The 21107-nt window shown below is 36.5% G+C and overlaps 1 protein-coding gene across 5 annotated transcripts in view; it reads left to right on the forward strand.

The window, feature by feature from the left end:
- The window catches only part of LOC128006052 (disabled homolog 2-interacting protein), a 96916-nt gene that overhangs the window by 52996 nt on the left and 22813 nt on the right, over positions 1–21107 (forward strand). For 4 of the 5 annotated variants that reach the window (XM_052592715.1, XM_052592712.1, XM_052592711.1 and 1 more), the window contains 3 exons: positions 12179–12332; positions 15239–15337; positions 17404–17958. In XM_052592715.1, coding sequence (XP_052448675.1) covers positions 12179–12332; positions 15239–15337; positions 17404–17958 — 808 coding nt within the window. Of the gene's footprint in view, positions 1–4428; positions 4527–12178; positions 12333–15238; positions 15338–17403; positions 17959–21107 lie in introns of those variants that run through there. The other variant, XM_052592713.1, reaches the window with a different exon arrangement.

A 21107-nucleotide genomic window follows, 5' to 3' on the forward strand; every position in this document is an offset into this window, starting at 1 on the left:
GTGTCTCCTCAGTACCAGCTGTTGTTCAACGTCTCATCAGCCGTGCTGGAACAGAAAAATTAAAGACGGATAACAGATTTGATTGGAGGATAAAAAAAGACAAGAAAAAAGAGTGTAGTGTGCGAAAATGTTTTCGAAATTTGCAATAGACTCTGCAAATTAAGCCCATCTCTCTTTTCCCCTGCCTGGTTTTTTCTCAGTCACTCTCTAATTGCACTGTCATGACCAATCCCTCATCTATTGATTTAATGTGCGCCTCTGAGGAATGTCTACTGCTCTGCTCTCCTGGGACATTAGGAGGGTGGGTGGTAGGGATCTTCTCCTAAGGAGAGGGTCACCTCTGAATGCTCTGGATAAAGATGTCTAAGACAGTTGTATCAGAACAGGAGCAGAAAGGCTCTGTGTTAGTTGCTGGCATAGACAGCTTGTTTATTTTCTCTCATCTGTGTTGCATGTAGGACACACTCAGAATGGAATGCTACCATATTTGTAAGTGTTATGCATCAAGATAAAAATGGAGAATCTTGGCGAGACTTTTTAGAGCTGTTATTCCTGTCCTATGAGACAGGAGCGTACTGTATGTGGCCAGGACAGACAGTTAAAGTTCAGGGAACAAGGATGAGAAATGCACAATGTAATGTCATTCAGGATGCAGACAGTTTTTATTATTTTTACAATTTCCTCAAAAAAAAAAAAAAAATCTCTCTCTGGAAGAAACCACAGCCTTTTTTGTCCTGGAATATCTGCTAGTTAAAGCAATAAATAGTCATCTTATCAATTGTCCAGCTGGAGACTGAGGTGAGTCTGATCTCTACACATGACACATCAGATCTTAACCGCATTAATGTGCAGCTTCTCCATAGGTACAGTTCAAGATACACATTTGCCACTGTATACTTGTGTTGTGCTGGCAGTAATGGGCAGATTGTCTAAGTCCCTTCACATTGTGTTTTGTCCCTTTAAATGGCGACATGAATAAAATATGTGTGTTCTGTGAGTTGAGAGCTTTTCTCTAAAGCTTTGCTGCTTCTTCAATGGTTTTGAGACACAGATTTTTCAATGAACATCAAATGAAATATATATATATATATATATATATATATATATATATATATATATATATCCCTTGCATACTTTTCTTCATGGTTTTGGGGGTTGAGGGCATGTGTCACAATCTGTCTATGCTGACATATGTGTAATTTGGCTAGTGTCTACCACGTGGCAAATGAATATTTTGTGCCAAAATATCAACAGCAACAGTTATTGGAAGTGTTTCTCCCCTCTTTCAAATGTGTATATGCTTATTTAGCTGTCTTAACTATGCACAATTGTAAGGTTAGTTTCACTTCATTATTTGCATTTAGCATCATTGTTTTTCCCTGATGTCTGTGAACAGACCTGTGACCCATTTTTGGTCCCGCTGTCTGATTTCCAGAGCTGTTACAGGAAGCCACGTCACAAACGGCCAGCTTTCAGTGGAATATTTACTCCAATTCATCAATAATCCAATCACTTGAACCTCTGGGAATGGATGTCTTTGCATGTAATGACCTTTATGTAGATTTTTGGTCTGTTCTGTCAGGTGTATCAATGTGTGTGTGTGTGCACATGTGTTTTGTCATGTTATTTTCTCCTTTGGCCTAGTATGTGTAAGCGGCTTTTCCAGGCGGGTAGATAGAGGGATGGATGGTTGAACAAGGGAGGAGGACTGAGGGATGAGAGATGAATAGATGGATGGATGGATGGCATAGTTAATTGCCTGGCTTGAGCAGGGTGGCCGACTGTGGTTATGTGATTCTTAAATTTCACACAGAAAGGAAGAAGAGAGAGTAGAGACAAATGCAGAGAGATGCAATACAATTGTGAGTATTTTCGTCTCATCAGTTTTTGTGTTTTATTGACATGGCAAAACATTTGTAGAATGCAATGGAAAATGGAGTTGCTATTTATTATTTATTTATATGTTAAATATATAATTATCTTATCAATTAAACTATTTTATAATAATATATGTTACACAATTTGAGTTTTTTATTTTGTGAGCTTTATTTAGTCTGTTAGCATTCTGTTGGCAAATGCTGCAAGTTCACACACACACACACACACACACACACAAAATAGATGTGAAAACCATGCAGGGAAATAATTAGCTACTAATCCTTATGTAGATTCATAATTGTGTGAAATTCCTATTGAAATTACTGGATTTTACAGAGCACACACTCATCGCAGGGATAATATTAAAACATCAAGTTTGACATGAATTATAATGATGGAATTAATGAAAATAACATTAATAATGAAAATAGTTGACAAAATATTCAAATGGTAATAATAAGAGCAACAGTCAAGGGCCTACTCAGATCACTCACTGTCCGTCATGTCTTCAGAGCTGGCTGTTTTCTGGAGTTCATCAAAGCATCCTGGTGTCAAAGCCATTAAACAGACAAGTACAGTGCACGCTCACAAGTCAAGTATAAAAATATAAGCTTCTACAGAAGTCAGTCTCCTGTCTTTATATAAAAAAGCATCATGGATAAAAACTGAAATCCACCTCTGTCATGTCTGTTCTCTCTATACTGTAAGTCCTGTTCTTGTTGAAGGTCAGTGAGGACTTCATGCATCAACCTCATCAAGTCCTGCTTCTCTCTCTCTCTCTCTCTCTCCTCTTTCTTCTTTTTTATGTTCCCTTTTTATGTTTTCATGAGCATGAAAGAACTTGTCTGGAATGTTTCCTTCCCAAGGTTGCATGTTTGTGCACATGCTTTGTTTTCATCCATAGAAAAAAATATTTCAAAGGAAAGTGTTTCAGAAAATGAAACAAATCACTGAAGTGTGCAAAGAAACAACTTTCTTTGATTATACATTAATTTGACACTCAATGTAAACAAATGTCCACATATACACAAATGAATGATTCACATTAGCAAGGGAAAACAACAAGCACTTTTATTTAAACCTATATATAATCATATCGTATCAGTCTGACAACTGTAATCAGTTATGTGATTCTTTCTGTGGTTATTCTATATGTAAATGAGGATTTCCCAGTATGAAGACCAGGGTCATAGATTTATGTTCCATAATCTCTTTTAGTTTGACAAGTGATTGAGTGTGTGTGTCTGTTTATTTGTGTGTATGAAACAAGGAAGTGGCTGGTCCAGAACAACCTTTGGTTAGCCTTTAACCAGATGCCCAGGAAACAATAAGGGCTCAACTGTTTTCTTGCAATAAGACTAAGGTGTGTGTGTGTGTGTGTGTATGTGTGGTATTTCCTTATTCAGACAGGATTCGTTCAGGCCAAGGCTAATTTGTTTGCTGTTTAGCACTTTTGGCCCATTTCTCTTGAGAATGACAAGTCCCTCAGTCTGTCGTTGTGTTGAATTTTCCCACCATCCTTCACTCTCTGTTTTCCATCCTGGCACCAACTGCATCTTTATTTCCTTTTTATATGCATATGGAGAGGCTGTATATGCCTGTGCGTTTCTCTGTCATGATATAACTGTGAAATCGTCCATTTGGCCCGTGTGTTCATGTTAGATGTGAGGGCAGGAGATTGTGTGTAAAGCGTTTGAATGAAAGCTGAATCAGATCCTCCCTCTCTTGCTCCAAGTATCCACCAAGTACTGTTTGATCTCCAAATATAAAACATGCAATATTAAGTCAACTTCAACCATGCAAATATAAATCAATAAATGTTTGCTGTATCTATCAATTAAAATAAAAAATGTCCATGTACAAGTTAATGGTTATTTTAATGGAATTGCATTGTAACAAAAATGTAAATATTTGCTCTGCTCTGTTTTCTATCCATCAGTGGCGCCTTGGCCTAAAAATATGGTAGACCCCCGGGCTATTGTGTTAGTGCTAACTGAAACACCTGCTAGTTATGAATCTATTCTATGAAAATATCCAACTAGTGTCAGTTGTGTAAGTGTGTTTGACTCCCCCAAATATTGAATGTCTGAATGGACTTTTGACTCCTTCAAACATTATTTTGTCTCGCTGTGCCTTTCCCTCCTCTTGTTCCGCATATTTTAGCCTTGATGTCATGTCCTTTCTTGCTAGGCACACAATAATAGATCAGGGAATGCTTTATGTCCTGGACCCTGCACACTTCCTTTTTTCTGTTACAAATCTATAATGTCTTACTTTAGCTAATAATTCTTATGCTGTAGAAAAATTGGGTAAAAAATATGGGATCATAGAACTAAACATGCTTAGTAAATGATTGGGAAGACTGAAACTTTGAAAGAGGCATGTGATGTGACACTGGAAAGTTCAAATTTGATCGAGTTTGATGTGGGGAAGGGAGCACTATGTGTTTAAATAGGGCATGTGAGTGAGGAGGTGTGTTATCAGTGATCCCACGGGAAGTTCCCTCTCCAGCATGCGGCGCAAAAGCCAAAGATCCCACAGAATTCCCCTTAACGGTCCATGTAGCAGATCGCAGAAACAGAAATGTGCTTGCATACAGTAGTGGCATGAGAATGGATTGATGGAGCTGGGTTTCCTCACAGTTCAATGTAAGTGAATCTATCTATTCTTTAGGCTTGGGATTTGAGCTTGTTTTGAATACTGGCCAGTGTTTTATGAAATTCTGTATATGAATGGTTTTGAAATTAAATTTATGAAATGGTTTATAGCTCATTTTAGTGGCTGCATTTTTGGTTTTCATAAACTGATAGCTTCATTCATATGGTTTAATGAATAAATATATATGATCTATCTTTTTATGCATAAAATGTGTTTTAAAGCACATTAAGAGTGGACAAGGAAACCGTTACATTTGAGCTACAAAAATGCCTCTTATATTCAGTAAAGAAATACTTATTTGAAAGCAGCCTACAATATCTTCCTTATCAAACTGTAATATCATATTGCTGGTGTCATTTGCCCTAAACACTGTTTGCATTCTATTTTATTTTTTATTTTTAATAGATGTCTGATAATTAAATGTGAACATTTTTTGAGATGTTGTTCATTCATATTTGTGCATGTCATTCTGTCAATGAAATATATATATTTTTTTGTTTCTTACCTCAAACAAATATTTGAGATAATGAAATATAAAATATTCAGGTTGGGGAAACTAAAGTGATAATTTGGAGATGAATTAATGACAGTCACATTGTTGAAGCACAAATGTGAATATAGGCTGGTTACTGTCCCGTGCTCCTTCAGTGTGCTTCTCGTTTAGGGTCAGATTTCAACTGTTTATTGATTTGAAGTGCCGTTACCCTTCATCACACACACGTGCAGTACAGCAAAGATTTACTGCCTGATAACGATATACACACCATCCAAATGACAGCTAAAAACAGGATAGATTTATCAAATGTTCTTATTTTCATCTTGACTAAATGTGATGATTTGCAGTGCCATAGATCATTGTGGGCTGTGTGCTTTTTTGGTGGGCTAAAATTGTACCTGTCGGCTAGTTGCCATGGAAACACTCACCTTTCCATAGTTGCGGTCCATTCAAGGGTAGAGCCAAACCCAAGCAACGAAACAGCCTAGTACATTGATCTCTCTCTCTCTCTCTCTCTCTCTCTCTCTCTCTCTCTCTCTCTAAATGGGAACACCGTGACGACAGCAAAGCCTCAGGCTTCATGATTAATCATATACTGCATTAATTGACATTTTAGCCATTGCAGAATGCTGTGATACAAGGCTGTTTTATTGTCTTCAGTGTCTTATAAAACTTGTTACTTTTGATGCATCTTGTGTTTTGGTTGTGTCAGCTGAAATGAAGCACTCTTGTAATGTTGTGTTCAGCTGGATTAGTAAAAAAAATATTAGCCTAAACCATAGAATTTATATTACATTTTATAAAACAAAACATTTTTTTCTACCCCCCCTCCCCTTTTTGTTTGTGTGTGTGTGTGCGTGTATCCTGGGCAGTTTTTAAAGCCTGTTACATTGTCACCTCTAACACTTGTCACTCTGTCAGCTGTGACATCACTCTTATCAGTGACCTCACATAACTTAGCATTTATCAGACCAGAAAAATGTCTTTATTGTGAGTGTAAAGATACGTACATGTGTGGCTGTACGGTTCCATTTCAGTCTCCAGCCACCCTGCTAGATGTGTTTGTGTGCTCATGACCTTCACTTTTGGCTTCTGTGTGAGCTCCATACACCCACACTCCATGCATTTGAAAAGAGCCTGTGATGTGCGCTCTGAAAGGCTGAATTGTGTACCAAGCAGTGTGTGTAAGAGCTGTGATGGCCTGTGTGTTTGGGGGTATATCCCTGCACATCATCCTGTTTTCTTTCTCCTCCCATTTATTTCATGTCCCTGTTCAAGGTTGCTTTGATTTGTGAACTATTTTGTCGTAAGTGTTTCTGCCCTTGCTAAGGTCATTGTGACAATATGATGAGTGCAGAGGATGAAGAGTATCTTGATGAATTGAAATGTGCTAAGCACATTTGTTTTTTTGTTATCTTTTCCACATTATGCATCCCTGAACAGTTCAATTGTAAATCCATACTTCTTTAGCAGATGTTCCTTACACTGATTAATCCAAGTTGAACTATTTCTGACTTCAGAGTTGAATTAGTTTGGCTTCTGTTTTCAGTGTCTAGAAAACTGGCCCCATCGGTTTAGCTGAGTTTCCCAAAAACATACTTGGCATTCTTACTTTTCCCTCCATCGTATCAGTCAAAATTTGATATATGGATAATTGTTCATACTTATTTCTTCCGCTTTAATATCTTCTTCACCATCTAATGAAGACTTATCCTTAAAGACACTAAATTTAATAGCACTGTTAAATGTAATCTGTAGCCAATCTTGATAAATATATATATATATATATATATATATATATATATATATATTAAATGTGTATATATATATATACATTTAATATATATATATATATATATATATATATATATATATATATATATATATATATATATATATATATATATATATATATATATATATATATATTTGCATACTTATCATTATAATGTTGTGTTGCCTAAAAAATATATATATATATATATATATATATATATATATATATATATATATATATATATATATATATATATTTTATATGTGTGTGTGTGTGTGTGTGTGTGTGTGTGTGTGTGTGTGTGTGTGTGTGTGTGTGTGACTGTGAGTTGTTCATTTTGAATCAAAATCTTTAAATTAATTGATTTGCAGCTCTTGCAAAGTTATTGATGTATGAATAGATTCTTCAAAATGTATTATTGATTTTATGTTAAATTATTAAGATGTTAAGTGGCATCACAGACAGTCTCTAATTTGTCAGATGTGTCTAGTCTTCTGATCCATAGCAAGAGATCTAACATGACATCAGGGTGTGAACTCTCTTCACGCTCTCACTGAGATGATGACAAGGGATGGCCATCTTTTTTTTCCTCATGGGCTATAAATCTTTTGTTAAATTTAGAGAAAAAGACAAGTGACTCTCTCCTGGTTTTCCCTTGAATAAAAAGCTACTGTACATATTGATTTTGAGTCTGGTACTGCTGGGTGACCTCATTGCATGTATCTGTTGTTTTGCCACGGGTTGCTATGTTTCTCTTCTCTGACTTGGATGCAGATATTAATTTGATGGTCCGTTCTCTTATGTATCAGACAGAACAGTGCAGGAATTATATCCAGTGAAGCTTTTAAGACTTATATCAGTGTAGTAACTGAATAATTGATTGAAATTAAATGTTTAAGTTTATTTGTTATTGTTATAAATTATTTAATTATTTATATAAATTATGTTGTTGAGTTTATTATGAATTTATGCTGCTTATTTTTTAATTGCTTTCAATATCAAAATGATCTCTTTGTTGGACAGTGGAATAAATAATCTAGAATCCAGAATCATGATTCTCATCCCAAAAATTGTCACATATATATTTGCTGCCTTAGTTGTAGTCTGTATCCCTGAGAGTGTAATCATCTTTTCTTCTATCTATCAGTCTGTCTGTTATTTTTAGAGCATCTCTATCTCTGTTCTCCTTTCTTTCTTTTAGGTTCTGAAATGGAAATTAAAAATAATAATAATAAAAACCCATTTGCAATACGTCTTTATCATTGCACTGTCATTTCTTTTCCACATCTATTTTCAGACTGTTATATATATATATATATATTTATATATGTATGTGTGTGTGTGTGTGTGTGTGTATGTATGTATGTATGTATGTATATATGTTTTCATCCATTTGTTTATTTTTTGATGATATGGCCATGGAACAAAAAATGAAGCGTGGAATGGAGTGATGGAGGGTGAAGTGTGACTTATGTCTGGTGCAGTGTCTGAAATATTTACAGAGACAGAGATACAGAGCTGTGAAGACAGGAAGTGTGTGCGCAGGGGATGAATCCATTTGGGAAGAAGAGGATTCTGGGTAAATATGGTGAGAAAAAAAAAAGAGTAAATGAAAGATAAAGACAGAAAACATGGCAAAGTGTAATGAAAAGGATTCCTCTCCAAGGACAAACAGGTCATTTGCTTCTCAGCAGACTGGATGTGCATGCTGCTCTGTTTGAGGTGATAAGTATGTTGGAGGTGAGCTGTTCACAGTTCGGTTTGTGTGTTAAAGCACACTCATTCACACTCGCTTTCATTGGTAGGAGATGCATAACATGAAAGAGCTTGTAACACATGCCATTAAGCATGCACATCACATCACTGAGCACGCTAACATCACACTAGCATTCCAAAATACACTCTCTCTTTCACGCACACAGTAAACACAGTTAGAGCCAGTGTATTATCATTCATACAGTGTCGTTCATTGCCTCCAATGCTGGCATTAACATTCATTCTGCTAGACTTATGTGACAGTTAACCTTCTAGAGGCACACTCCGCGTGGAGTAGTGGGTGTGATTCCATGTGTTGCTGTTCTACATCTATCTCACTTGCCTTTCAATCAGGCGTATTTCAACACATAGACAGCCAAGGATGCGTAAACACACACATTCCTCACAGGGTATACCTCAGCACGATCCTCTTGTCTGAACATGTCCTTTTCCTCTCTTAGGGCTCACCTGTAACTCCCAGAATACACTTCACTCTGATTTGCCCAGTGGCAATATTTAGATGATCCAGAATGTGTTACATCATATTAGTACTAATGGGAAAGGGATCTTATTGAGTGTCCTTTAAAAGTATTATTTCTAAAATTAGATACTGTACGAGGGACTTTTATGTAGTTTAATGCACATTACATAACATCCAGGCATTCAGGTTTGAATCGAACACATCACAGAATAAAAATGAGGTTATGAGTTCATTTTATTGCTTGTACTGTCTTAAAGGTGCAGTGTGTAATTTCTGCACTATATAAGTGACACTGATATAAGCATCCCGACTGGGCTGGTGTTGAGAAATCGGATTCCCCCTTAAAACTGGTCTCTATCAACTATTGAGAACACTACTGACCACACTACATCTGTCCTTCTCAGCCATATTTTAATTTTGCATCAAATTAAATGTGGCGTCTACCCTAATTTGTGGGTGGATGATGAGTTTGTCATTGAGCACACTGTTCTGTAATCTTTCATTTTACTTAATGCATTGGTAAAGCCCTTCATATTCATGGTTCAAAAGTGAAGGAGGTTTTGTCTGCTTGGCATAGAAAGTTCTGAATTCATGATGAGATCTTTTTGTCTTCTCAAAACGAAAGATAAGCTTTAGATGAGCCCTCGAAAAGTGCTGCACTGCTCTCTCTTTGTTTCAGTGGCACTTGATCCCCTTCTAAACTTGCTGACCAAAAAAGAGCTTCTGAAGTATTCTTCTCTCACGTCTTGAAGAGCTATTATTAGTTCCTACTCAAAGAAACTTGTCTCATTTCGAATCAAGAAGTTCATCTTTAGAGAACATTCTTTTGATGTTGAAAGTTCCATATCCAGTAACTAAGTGATTGACGACCGTTCAGATGAACCCCCAACACACGGTTTCTTTCGTTTTTCCATCTCTCTTCTAAAATCCTTTCGCTCAAGCTGGTTTTTGACAGCTATTCCCAGTGCTTCCTGTCAGTAGCATCCCATCAATGTTTCCCGGTCAGGAAAACTGATGCCGGTTTCCCCTCATTCTGAAACTCAACCTGTCGTTCGGACTGCTAGTTTGATGCTCCGTCTCTCCAAGGCCGCTTCAAGCTTGGATCAATCCCACAATCCTCTTTGCTCCAATTAGAGTCCTCTGCTTCGTTTCACCTCAGCCAATCAGAAATAACCAGTTTGTACACACACACACACATTTTGTGTGCTCTGAAGCCTCAGTGGTTAGGAGACAAGGCTGGTCTCAGGAGCATAGTCTAACCTCTGAAGATCTTTGTGGAGGAGAGAAAGAAGGAGAGTGGAAGAAACAAGGAAAGGAAAACAAAGGAGGGGGGAAGGGAGGTAAATAAAGAGTTCAGGGTAAAAGAGAATAGTAAATAATTTACGAGATACACACAGCAACTAAAGGTTGATGATGATTGTTTATGGAGAGAGACACTTCCTAGAATGTACATACTCTATTTAAATAAAATATGTCATAAAAATTGTAGAAAGCATTGTAGTTTATATGGCTTAAGTCGTTTTGTTCTGTATTCTAAAACCTAACCTACTATACTATAAACCTTCATCACAGCCAGATGCACAGCAACCCGATTTTTATGGGATGTGCTGCACAACAGCACTGGGGTGTGTAAATAATGACAGAATTTTGACTTTTGTGTGATGTATTCCTTGGAGATCAGAAGATGGAGAGTGTTCTCTCCAGCTGACACGAAAGGATGAGTAGTGGAACTGTTCCCAAATCTGATCAGATCTGCTTTGTAGCAAATACTAATTAACGTCACTTCAAACCAACACAGGCTTCATCTTAGATGAGATCTCCCACTCTAATTACAGCTGTAAACGTGTTGGATTTTCAAATGATATGCTTGCTATCTCCCATCACTGTTTATTATGGATGTGGAACGTGTTGAATTGATGTTACACAAGTGGTATTGGCAACTTAAATGGCTTGATGAGCTACCTTTCTAACTTTTTTTTTTCCTTTGCAAGTTAACAGATATTGAAATGTTCGGCAAAGATTTGCTGAACTGCATTTTAGATTATTAGGAGATAATTAGCAATTTGAAGAAAGGCACTAATTATCTTGTCAGAGCGCTCACACTTAAGACCCCTTAAGCTGTTCTAAATTCACTGTAAACCACAGCTTCACAGGGCTTATTGCTTTTATAAAATGGTTATTCCATATACGTATTAAGGTTTTACAAAATAAAACAGCGCTAATAAAGTGTAATCATTATAGATAAAAACAGTATTCTTCCACCAAACAATGTAGATCCTCAGAAACAGTTGTGGTTATAACAAAGTGGCTGCGGAGCAACACGCAGAAGTAAACAAAGGTGTATATTTGTAGTGTAACTTACAACAGCTTCGAACGCGGCTCAACCAATCAGAATCAAGGACCGGAACTATCCATTTTATAATGAGGAATCAATGCCTTTATGCATTATACATGTCTCATATTATGCAGAACATGTTGAAGACTCATTTTTTCTTACTCAGTCATTCATGATTTTTCTCTCCCTGCGAAAATTTCAATTTCCCCCACAAATATAAAATTATTATATATTTTTAATTGTCTAGTTTCATTTTTAGCAAAAGACTGCACTATACATTCATCATAAATATATATTTGATGGTTTATTTTCATATGCAAAACAGAATTGATTACTGCAAGTAATTCATTTAGTTTTAAGTTTAAATTGCAATTTTGCAGTTGCAGTTTTTTGAAGTTTCCACTTTTTCCACTTAATTAGTGAGATTATAGAAAATGTGCTGTATGACCTCTATTATTTCTGTATTATCATTGCTGTCTTCATTGCTGGAGATTCAGACTATGTTGTTGAGTTTCAAACATCTATTATTCTTTGATCCTTTAAACTGCTGTGTCCTGTGTGTCTCTTTAAGGCTGCCTACAGAGTTGTTGTTTCAGCATACTGTAAGCTGTGTGAATGTCTTTGAATAGGACCAGAACATGTGTCCTCATATTACCCCTGCAATTTAGGCAGTGATAACTCGTGCTTTGTGGTTGCCAAAAATAATCCCATTTGATTATCTTATCTCGTTTTCAAGCTTGAGACTGTGTGTTTAAGAGACACACTTTGGTCACTGGTTGGTGTGTGCTGCTGTTTCAGGTCTCATCTGATGCCCAGGCTGAAGGAGTCGCGCTCTCACGAGTCTTTGCTCAGTCCCAGCAGTGCAGTAGAAGCTCTGGACCTCAGCATGGAGGAGGAGGTCCTTATTAAACCAGTGCACAGCTCCATCCTAGGACAAGATTACTGCTTTGAGGTATAGACACCTCTTTCATTCACTTTACATTATATACATCAATAAATTCACTGATCTGATCTTTCTCAACCATCAGTACATGTTCATTTGAATTCAATATTACAGTATATCATCATTCATAAGACGATAAGTTTTCAGCAAAAAGCTATTTGTCTGATTATATTGATTTCCATAAAAAAAAGTGATTTCAATTTAATTGAGATCTTAATTGAACAGTCCCAATATAGATTTTTTAAATCCAAGGGTCAATTTGTATAATAGTGTATGTGTATATATACATGTGTGTATATATATATATATATATATATATATATATATATATATATATATATATAATATATATATATATATATATATATATATATATATATATATATATATATACAGTGTTGGGTATAGTTACTTTGGAAAGTAGTTAGTTAGGTTACAACGTTACCATCAATTAAAAGTAATCAGTTATGATACAGCGTTACCTATTCATAAAAGTAACGCGTTAGAGTACTCATGCGTTACCAAAAATTAAAAGCCGTTTGCAGCGGCCCACACACGACACACGACAGACATAGCCCCTGGCCCCTTTAAATGCACCTAGAAGTCGTGACTCCCGACAATGAATAACGTCAGTCATCCGACTAAATTAACACTGTAGAATAACAATAACAGGATAGACAGTTAGCAATCGGCTATTCCACATGGCGTTTTATTTATTTATCACAGAACATATTATTAATCAAAATTCGCACCTAACGGTATCCTAGGCTTACTGTAGCCTATATTATGAGCACCACAAGATAACTCCTGATTTTTCTTTAACTTTAAATAATGCAGTTATCAAAGTACAAGTATGCTTACTTGTAAACACAACCTTAAACAGGCTTGCAGATTTAAATCCATTTAGAAATGATGAACAACCAGCCAGCCAAAGATCTAACAGAAATTAACAGCTGCCTGTCAAACAAAAATGATAACAAACCGAATTAAATCCTTCACTGCCACACAGGTAAATGACAAATCGCTTAATAGCCGAACTAATTATTATTAAAGTGTCACTCACAGTCACAAGCCTAAATTCGCTTTAACAAAGTCCTCTTACATTTACTCTTCAAAGTAGTGATTACAACGTAGCGTTAAATTTGAGGTAGAATTTTTGGCGGTCGACAGAAGCTTTTCACCAAAGCAGAGTGTGCATTTTACCGTTATGTTCTTTTCTTTTTCGTTGACAAATTGAAAATAATGTGCGTACTTCCATAAACCAAACGCTGTCCTCTCTGCTATCTTGCCGGGAGTTCAAAAAAAAAAAAAAAAAACCCACACACACACAGGGTCAGGCGCAGGGCACAGATGCATCACAGCCATTGACTTTACGATCACAGAGCTTCGCAGGTGGCACAGTAGACCTAGGACTACTGTCTGACAAAAAGCAGGCTGCAGTCGGGATTTTCCTTTCCTTAAAATAACGGATTACTTTTTTTAAAAAAAATAACGAAGTTACTGATTACTTACGCACGAAACTAACGCGTTAAGTTACAAATTTCAGGAAAAAAGTAATTAGAGTACTCTAACGCGTTACTTTGTACACAACATATATATATATATGTGATTTCGATTCACAAGATCTCAAATCGATTTTATTTAGATTCCTGATCCGATTTTCGATTACGATTCTCGATTCGATTTTCGATTACGATTCTCGATTCGATTTTCGATTACGATTCTCGATTTGATTTTCTATACTCGATTCTCGATTCAACTCAATGAATATAGATTTAATACAAATACTATATTTATAAAAAAAGAACAGTGAACATAAGTTTACAAATGGGTAATTAATAAAAATAAATTAGGAGCCACAAACCTGTATATTAAACCCCTTTCATTTTAGGTACACTTGTACATTAAAAAAGAATCCATCTCTAGTTTTCAAATACATACAATTTTGTTAAATAAATACAATTTTGATTCAAGATGAAAAATGTATGCTGAAAAAAGTCAGAACAGTCACATTCCTTTATCAAACAGGATCAAGTTAGTTAATCTTTAAGATAAAACAATCATACAAAAAAATAAAAAAATTGATTCGTGGCGTTTGTGAATCGATTTTGAATCGACCACATTTTAAAAAAACGATTAATCGAAAGATCAATTTTTTTTACCCTGCTCTAATATATATATATATATATAGTTTTATTAATAGAATAATTTGAATTACATTGAAGAAATGGTTTTTCCACCAAAAAGAGAAAAAAAAGAATTGTAAACGGAATAGGTTTTATACCTTAAATGTATATACAACTAGAATTTAATCAGAACTGGAATCATATCAAGAGATTCTGTGTTAAGCCAGTGGTAGAGCATTGCGTTAGCAGCACAAAAGCTCATGGGTTCAATTCCCAGGGAACACACATACTGGTAAAAAATGCATAGTCTGAATACACTGTTAGTTGCTTTAGATAAAAACATAAATGTAAGATAAATGTAAATTTAAAATAAATGTAAGGGCTTGTGGATTTAACCAGAGTTTAATCAAATTCAGAATCAAATCAAGATCCTGTGAATTGAACCAGAATGTAATCAAACTGGGAAATCTGTATTGATCATAATTGAATCAAACCAGGAATTCTGGATAGAGCAGAATCTATTCAGTTTAATTCAATTTTGATTCAATTCACAAGCTCTCTTTTTTATAGCTTCTTTTATAGCTTGTGATTCCTGGTCAGATTGTCCGTGATTGTCTATATCCAGATTTCTGAACACATATTTTAAATACCCAAAATATCTGTCAGTAAATGTGATTCGGTTTTGCATTTTGTTTCCTGTCAGTAACATCATTTTCCAATGACAGTAAAACATGTTGACAAAGTGTGAGATTTCTGTAGTAAGCTGACAATTATCAACCTTTTTTCCAGGTGAGCACCTCCACAGGTAGTAAGTGCTTTTCTTGTCGTTCGGCCGCAGAGAGAGACAAATGGATGGAGAACCTGCGACGGGCCATCCACCCTAATAAGGTAAACTTGCCGCTTTTATACCTGCATAGACTAAAATCAGACCTGATGCAGATGCTCTGATTTATTACTGAAGAAATGCAGCTCAATTCAAAGGAAGAAGAGACATCAAATAATGTTTCTGTTCCTGTAAGAATGACGAAATTCAGGGCAGTTTTTTCCCTCTCTCTTTGTAAGCACATGAGATACAGAGAAACGGCAAAAAAGAAAAAAGATCTCATTTCACCAATCAATGATTAAGCAAATTAATTATTAATAAAACCGAAAAAAAAAATCAAACACACCCTTCAAGTTATATTTGCCGCCTTCCCAGCTTGCCTGGGGATGTGTTTAATGTCTCGCCGCTCCGTCTTACATTTTAATTACTCAGTGGGTTTCTGAGGTGAACACCAGAGCCAGGCTTTACAGAGCTTTGCCTAAACAGATGATGCTTTCAGACAGAAGTTGATGCTATAGTAGTGTTAAGATGATCATAGCTCAGGCATTAGCTTCTGCAGCAGAGGCCCATTTCTGTCTGCCTGCTTAATTAGTTCATTATCTGTGATGAGGGCGCACAATGGAGCACCTCAATACCAAGAGCGAAATCAATTGCCTTAGTGGATGTTTATTTCTGTGGGAATATCCATGGGCACTAGAGCCCTACACAATGCCTACAGTAGTTCCTTGTACAGTCAACTGCTGTTATACAGCAATTCATCAGTCGAGCCTTAAATGCACAGGTCACTCAACAATGGAAGTTGTATTGTTATTTACTCTAGAATTGCAAAGAATCTTTATACAGCCGGTGGTTGCATGATTCATGGAAATAAAACCGATAATAATACTAATATGGCTTAGTGTGATTCTAAAATCCCAGAAGCTATGATTTATTCAGATCAATATATGTGCTGCGTGTTTCAGAGTGAACGTGATCCGGTGTTTTCAGCGTTTCAGAGCAACTCAACAAGAGCTAGCTAGCTACAGTATCCCCCTAAAACTAAAATGAGAAACACTTCTCTGTTGTCAATTATTAGTATTGTATTATTATTGTTGTTGTTATTTTGCTTACATATTAAATGTTTTTATTTCAGTGGAATATAACAATAGGTTAATACTGTATATTTGTATATACAGAGCACATTTTAATTTACTGCTGCTACAAATAATACACTAACACTAACAAATTAACAACTAATATCTACTAATATTAACAAACCTGAAGGTGTTTTAATTATTGCATTGCAGTCGCAGTCATGCCGCCCTGATGCAGCCTTTTTAGTGACCTACATCACCGGCTTTAAATCTACACCACTAACCAGCTTTAGACTTCTTAAAGCCTGCCAAATTTATACTTTCTGAATGACAGAAAAACCTAGAAAGAGGAACACAAAATATATCCACACAGACAATGATGAACTATCATCACTATTCATCAGTGTGTCCTATCAGTGGTAACATTTCACCCCAGATACAGATGCTTCTGCATGGCATCACTAATTTTGGGCAGGGCACTGTGCGGTGGCTTGCGGGTGGGGGGCAAGAATTGCTGTATACCGCTGGTGAGCAAGAGATTAAGTCTTTTTAGCTCAGTGATTCATGATGGTCTGTGGCCTCAGAAATAGCTGCGACATTTAGTTTTATTCTGATCTCATCCCCCATTTCCTCGTAAGTTATAAGAGGAAGGAGGGATGTCTATAAATTAACCTCTATTTTAGTTGAACAAAAGCTTAAACTTAACTACAGCATGATGCAGGTCAACTTTATAGCAGTCTCTTGTATATTAACCCACATGACTTCACACTGGAAAGACCATAATATTAAAAAAAGGCCAGTGAATGACATTGTGCTGAATGAAGTCACACAGTATTTACAGCACTGTCCTGCTATCTTTATGGGAAGGACATGAAGTGGTCTAAAATAAAGCGCCTTTTAATTTCCAGCCAAGGGTGGGTGATCTGAAGCAGAGGGTGTTTTATCACTGAGTTGAAAAGCATGTCATTTCTAAATCGCTGACCCTGTTAGATGCTACTAAACTGATGTGGTAATAATCCACTACAGCCACTGACCTCACAATACCCTTCCATCTCTAGGACAACAGTCGGCGGGTGGAGAATACGCTTCAGCTGTGGATCATCGAAGCTAAGGACCTTCCGGCCAAGAAAAAGTACTTCTGTGAGCTCTGCCTGGACGACAGCCTCTATGCCCGCACCACCTGCAAGCTGAAGACCGATAACGTCTTCTGGGGTGAACACTTTGAGTTCAATAACCTCCCTACAGTCCAGAACATCACCGTCCATCTCTATAGGGACTCAGACAAGAAGAAGAAAAGGGACAAGAACAACTACGTGGGGCTGGTGAGCATTCCAGTGGGGAATGTCACGAGCAGGCAGCTGGTGGAGAAATGGTACCCAGTTACCCAACCCAATCCAGGTAAAGGGAAAACAGCGGGTCCCATGGTGCGCATCAAGACCCGGTACCAGAGCATGAACATCCTGCCCATGGAGCTCTACAAAGAGTTTGCCGAGTACATCACCAACAACTACATGCTGCTCTGCTCTGTGCTGGAGCCAGTCATCAGCGTCAAGAACAAAGAGGAGATGGCCTGCGCTCTGGTGCACATCTTACAGAGCACCGGGAAAGCCAAGGTAGTGTCCAAGTCATTTTGTCATTTAGCAAAAGGTTTTCAAACTGTGCTCCAGGGTCTACATAAAAGGAAATATTAAAGAATAATATTAGACAATATGGAAGAACATAATAATGTTAAGGAAAATAACAGTAATAATAATAATAACATAAAAGGGAAAAAAAATGTTTAAAATAAATACTTTTTCAAGTTTTTTTTTTTTTTTTTTCACAGTATAAATTTGATCTTTATATATGAAAATATATAGACACCTTTATTCAGAGAATTCAGAGATGATGACAATACAGGTGTTAAATGCACTGCTAAAATACATACTCGCATTAGTTGGCCATGTCAAGGTTCATATCTACAGCATTGTGCTTTAATTTCCAGATGTTTAACCAGTTTCCTTCATCATCATCATAAGCTGAAAGACAAAAATGTATCTACTGCACACTTTCAATCTGTTATTCTCATAGATGGAGAATTTGATCATTGAATACTGGTTTTGTTTCACCAAATGTGCATATGTTCATCTGGAAAAGCCTGTCACATGACCTGTCACATGTTTGAGCAACATAAATAACACCTTATGTAATTCTTTATACAGGTTGACATTATTTTGTGATTCAATGAAACCAATGAACAAAATATATAATTTAGTTTATTATGAATTCACAAATATTCTCTTTTATTCTGTCCATTGTGTGTTTTCCTTGTGCATTTTGTTTTTTATTGATGCTCTTATTGAACTTCAGAGGTCATGGTGAATCAAAATCTATCCAATTCCAGTTTGTTATCTCCGCTGTAGTACCCCGTTGTTATTCCCTGCTGTTTGGGTTAACAAAGGAATACTACATTTAAAAGATTGTGTGTAGTTTGTGTTGGCTACATCTGTGTATCTTTGTATTTATGTTTGTCGGATTTCACATGCTGAGAGGCTTTTCAGAGGGATAATCTCCCCGGTTCTCACAGCCTAGAATTCAGGGATCCAAAGAGCAAAATAGCAGATCTTCCCATTATATCATAAGGGAGGTATTAAAGGGTTAGTTCACTCAAAAATGAAAATTAGCCTGTGTTTTACTCAACCTCGAGTCATCCTGTATATGACTTTCTTCTTTCAGATGAATCCAGTCAGACTTATATTAAAAATTGTCCTGGCTATATGCAACGTCCGTACACAGAGGGCAGGCATGAATAACTTAAGAAATCCCTAAGACTAAACATGTCAAGTAATTATATGTCCACTCTGCCTGCCACAGAGCGTGAAAGATACATCCACAAACTTAATTTGGTTAATTTAAATACACGTACGTCCCTTCATTCTCCCAGTGTCAAACTGGTGTAACAACCCCACCCAGTGGCCAGAAGTGTCTTACCGGGACATTTACTCGTACCTCATCGAGTCACCAGGTGAGCCAGTGAATGATTTTACTTCGTATTTGGAAGTAAACCTCTTTAAATGTATATATTATGTCTTTAGATTTAGATAACTGTGTGCACTTTTTTTTCCAGCCATACAACTAGCCTGGCTTAGCGTTCGATTAGCATCATATATAAATCATGAAATTTCCATAAAATCAAGATATTTCAAATTTGGGGTTTTACAATCATTATTGGTGCACCCAACCACACAAAAACTCTTTGGCATGTTGTAAGGTTAGTCCACTTCCTCGATCCAATACTGTATGGCAGTTTGTTTTCCCCTAAAAGTGGGCATGACTCTGTTCATAGACGTTCTATGATGCTACGTATCATTGCAGTTTTTTGCAGTTGAACAGTCCACAAGTCGTCAAATAATGCGCATATCCATAATAAAAGGTGCCTCACACAGCGCAGGGGGTTGAATAATGGCCTTCTGTAGTAGGGCTGTCACTTTTCAGAAAAATCGAATTCAAACAGATATCGAATATCATGCAATGTATTCGAATATATTTGAATATTTACGTAGCATAACATTAAAAAAAAAAAAAAAACACACCGTAGCCTAATGGAGATTCAATCACAAATGTATGCAGCAGGAGTAAGGCATAAAGCCTAGCCTAATTTATTTCTTAATATTGTTTGCAAGAAATAGCAGTCTTTCAGCTTGACCTGGATTAAGTGCACTCTCTTTTTATTTACAATGTTCCCGCGCGGTGGAGAACACGCGTTCAGAGCGCACAGACGTGCCTGGCTACTAGCTATTATTCGCTTGATTTGTTCATGGGCCTACGCTACAATACGTCTAGAGTGCCCTCTACTGGATAAGATGGCAAAGAATAAAATAAAAACAAACAAACGGTCTAATCATAGACTGTAAAAAATGCTACACATGTCATTTTAAAAACCGGATATTTTATTTATAGTTCAATTACGGATATTTAACGTCATGTTCGAATGCATATTCGAGTATTGAATAAAAAGTGACAGCCCTATTCTGTAGTGAATCAATGCATTTTTGTGAGAAAAATATCCATATTTCAAACGTAATAAATACTTTTCTCTCATTTCCGGTATCTGTCATACACAGAAGCCGCTTGCTCATATTTGGACAACTTTTAATATAACTCTGACTAGATGCGTCTGAAATAAGAATTTCATATACACCTAGGCTGACTCAAGATTTAGTAAAGAAATTGCATTTTTGGGTGAGCTAGTCCTTTAATATGGCTGCTCTTATCTGTATTGGCTTTTAAGTCTGTCAGGCCCTGATTGGCAGATCCAGGGTTGTTGTAGATGGTATGTTTGCAGTGACTCACAGGATAGTATAAACACAGGCAAAATGACCTCAGATGGAGTTGAATAAGCCTCTAGTATATATAGCATTTAGTGAAAAGTGTGTTTAGACTGCGCTAATGTCAGCGTTCAGTGTTTGAGGAAGAACAGGAGAGACGAAAGACAATTTTGCTGGTTAATTTTTAGATATGTAGTTGAGCTGAATAGTCTCATTATTGTAACCTGTGTGTGGAGTCTAATTAGACAAACTAAGCATGAAACAAGATTTTCAGACAGCAAATCTACCACTATGTTTTTAATCAGTGCCTGGCCATAAGGGTAATTTCAGTGGCCAGCTCTCAAGGAACTGAATTTATGCTGCCTTACACTCCAGTATTTTTAACATCTTGCCCATCAAGTAGTTATTCTGGTGCCATTACCTCTAGCCATGGAGAATCAGAGAAATGAAGCGTG

Source organism: Carassius gibelio, chromosome A5, assembly GCF_023724105.1.
Source record: "Carassius gibelio isolate Cgi1373 ecotype wild population from Czech Republic chromosome A5, carGib1.2-hapl.c, whole genome shotgun sequence".
Taxonomy (NCBI): Eukaryota; Metazoa; Chordata; class Actinopteri; order Cypriniformes; family Cyprinidae; genus Carassius; species Carassius gibelio.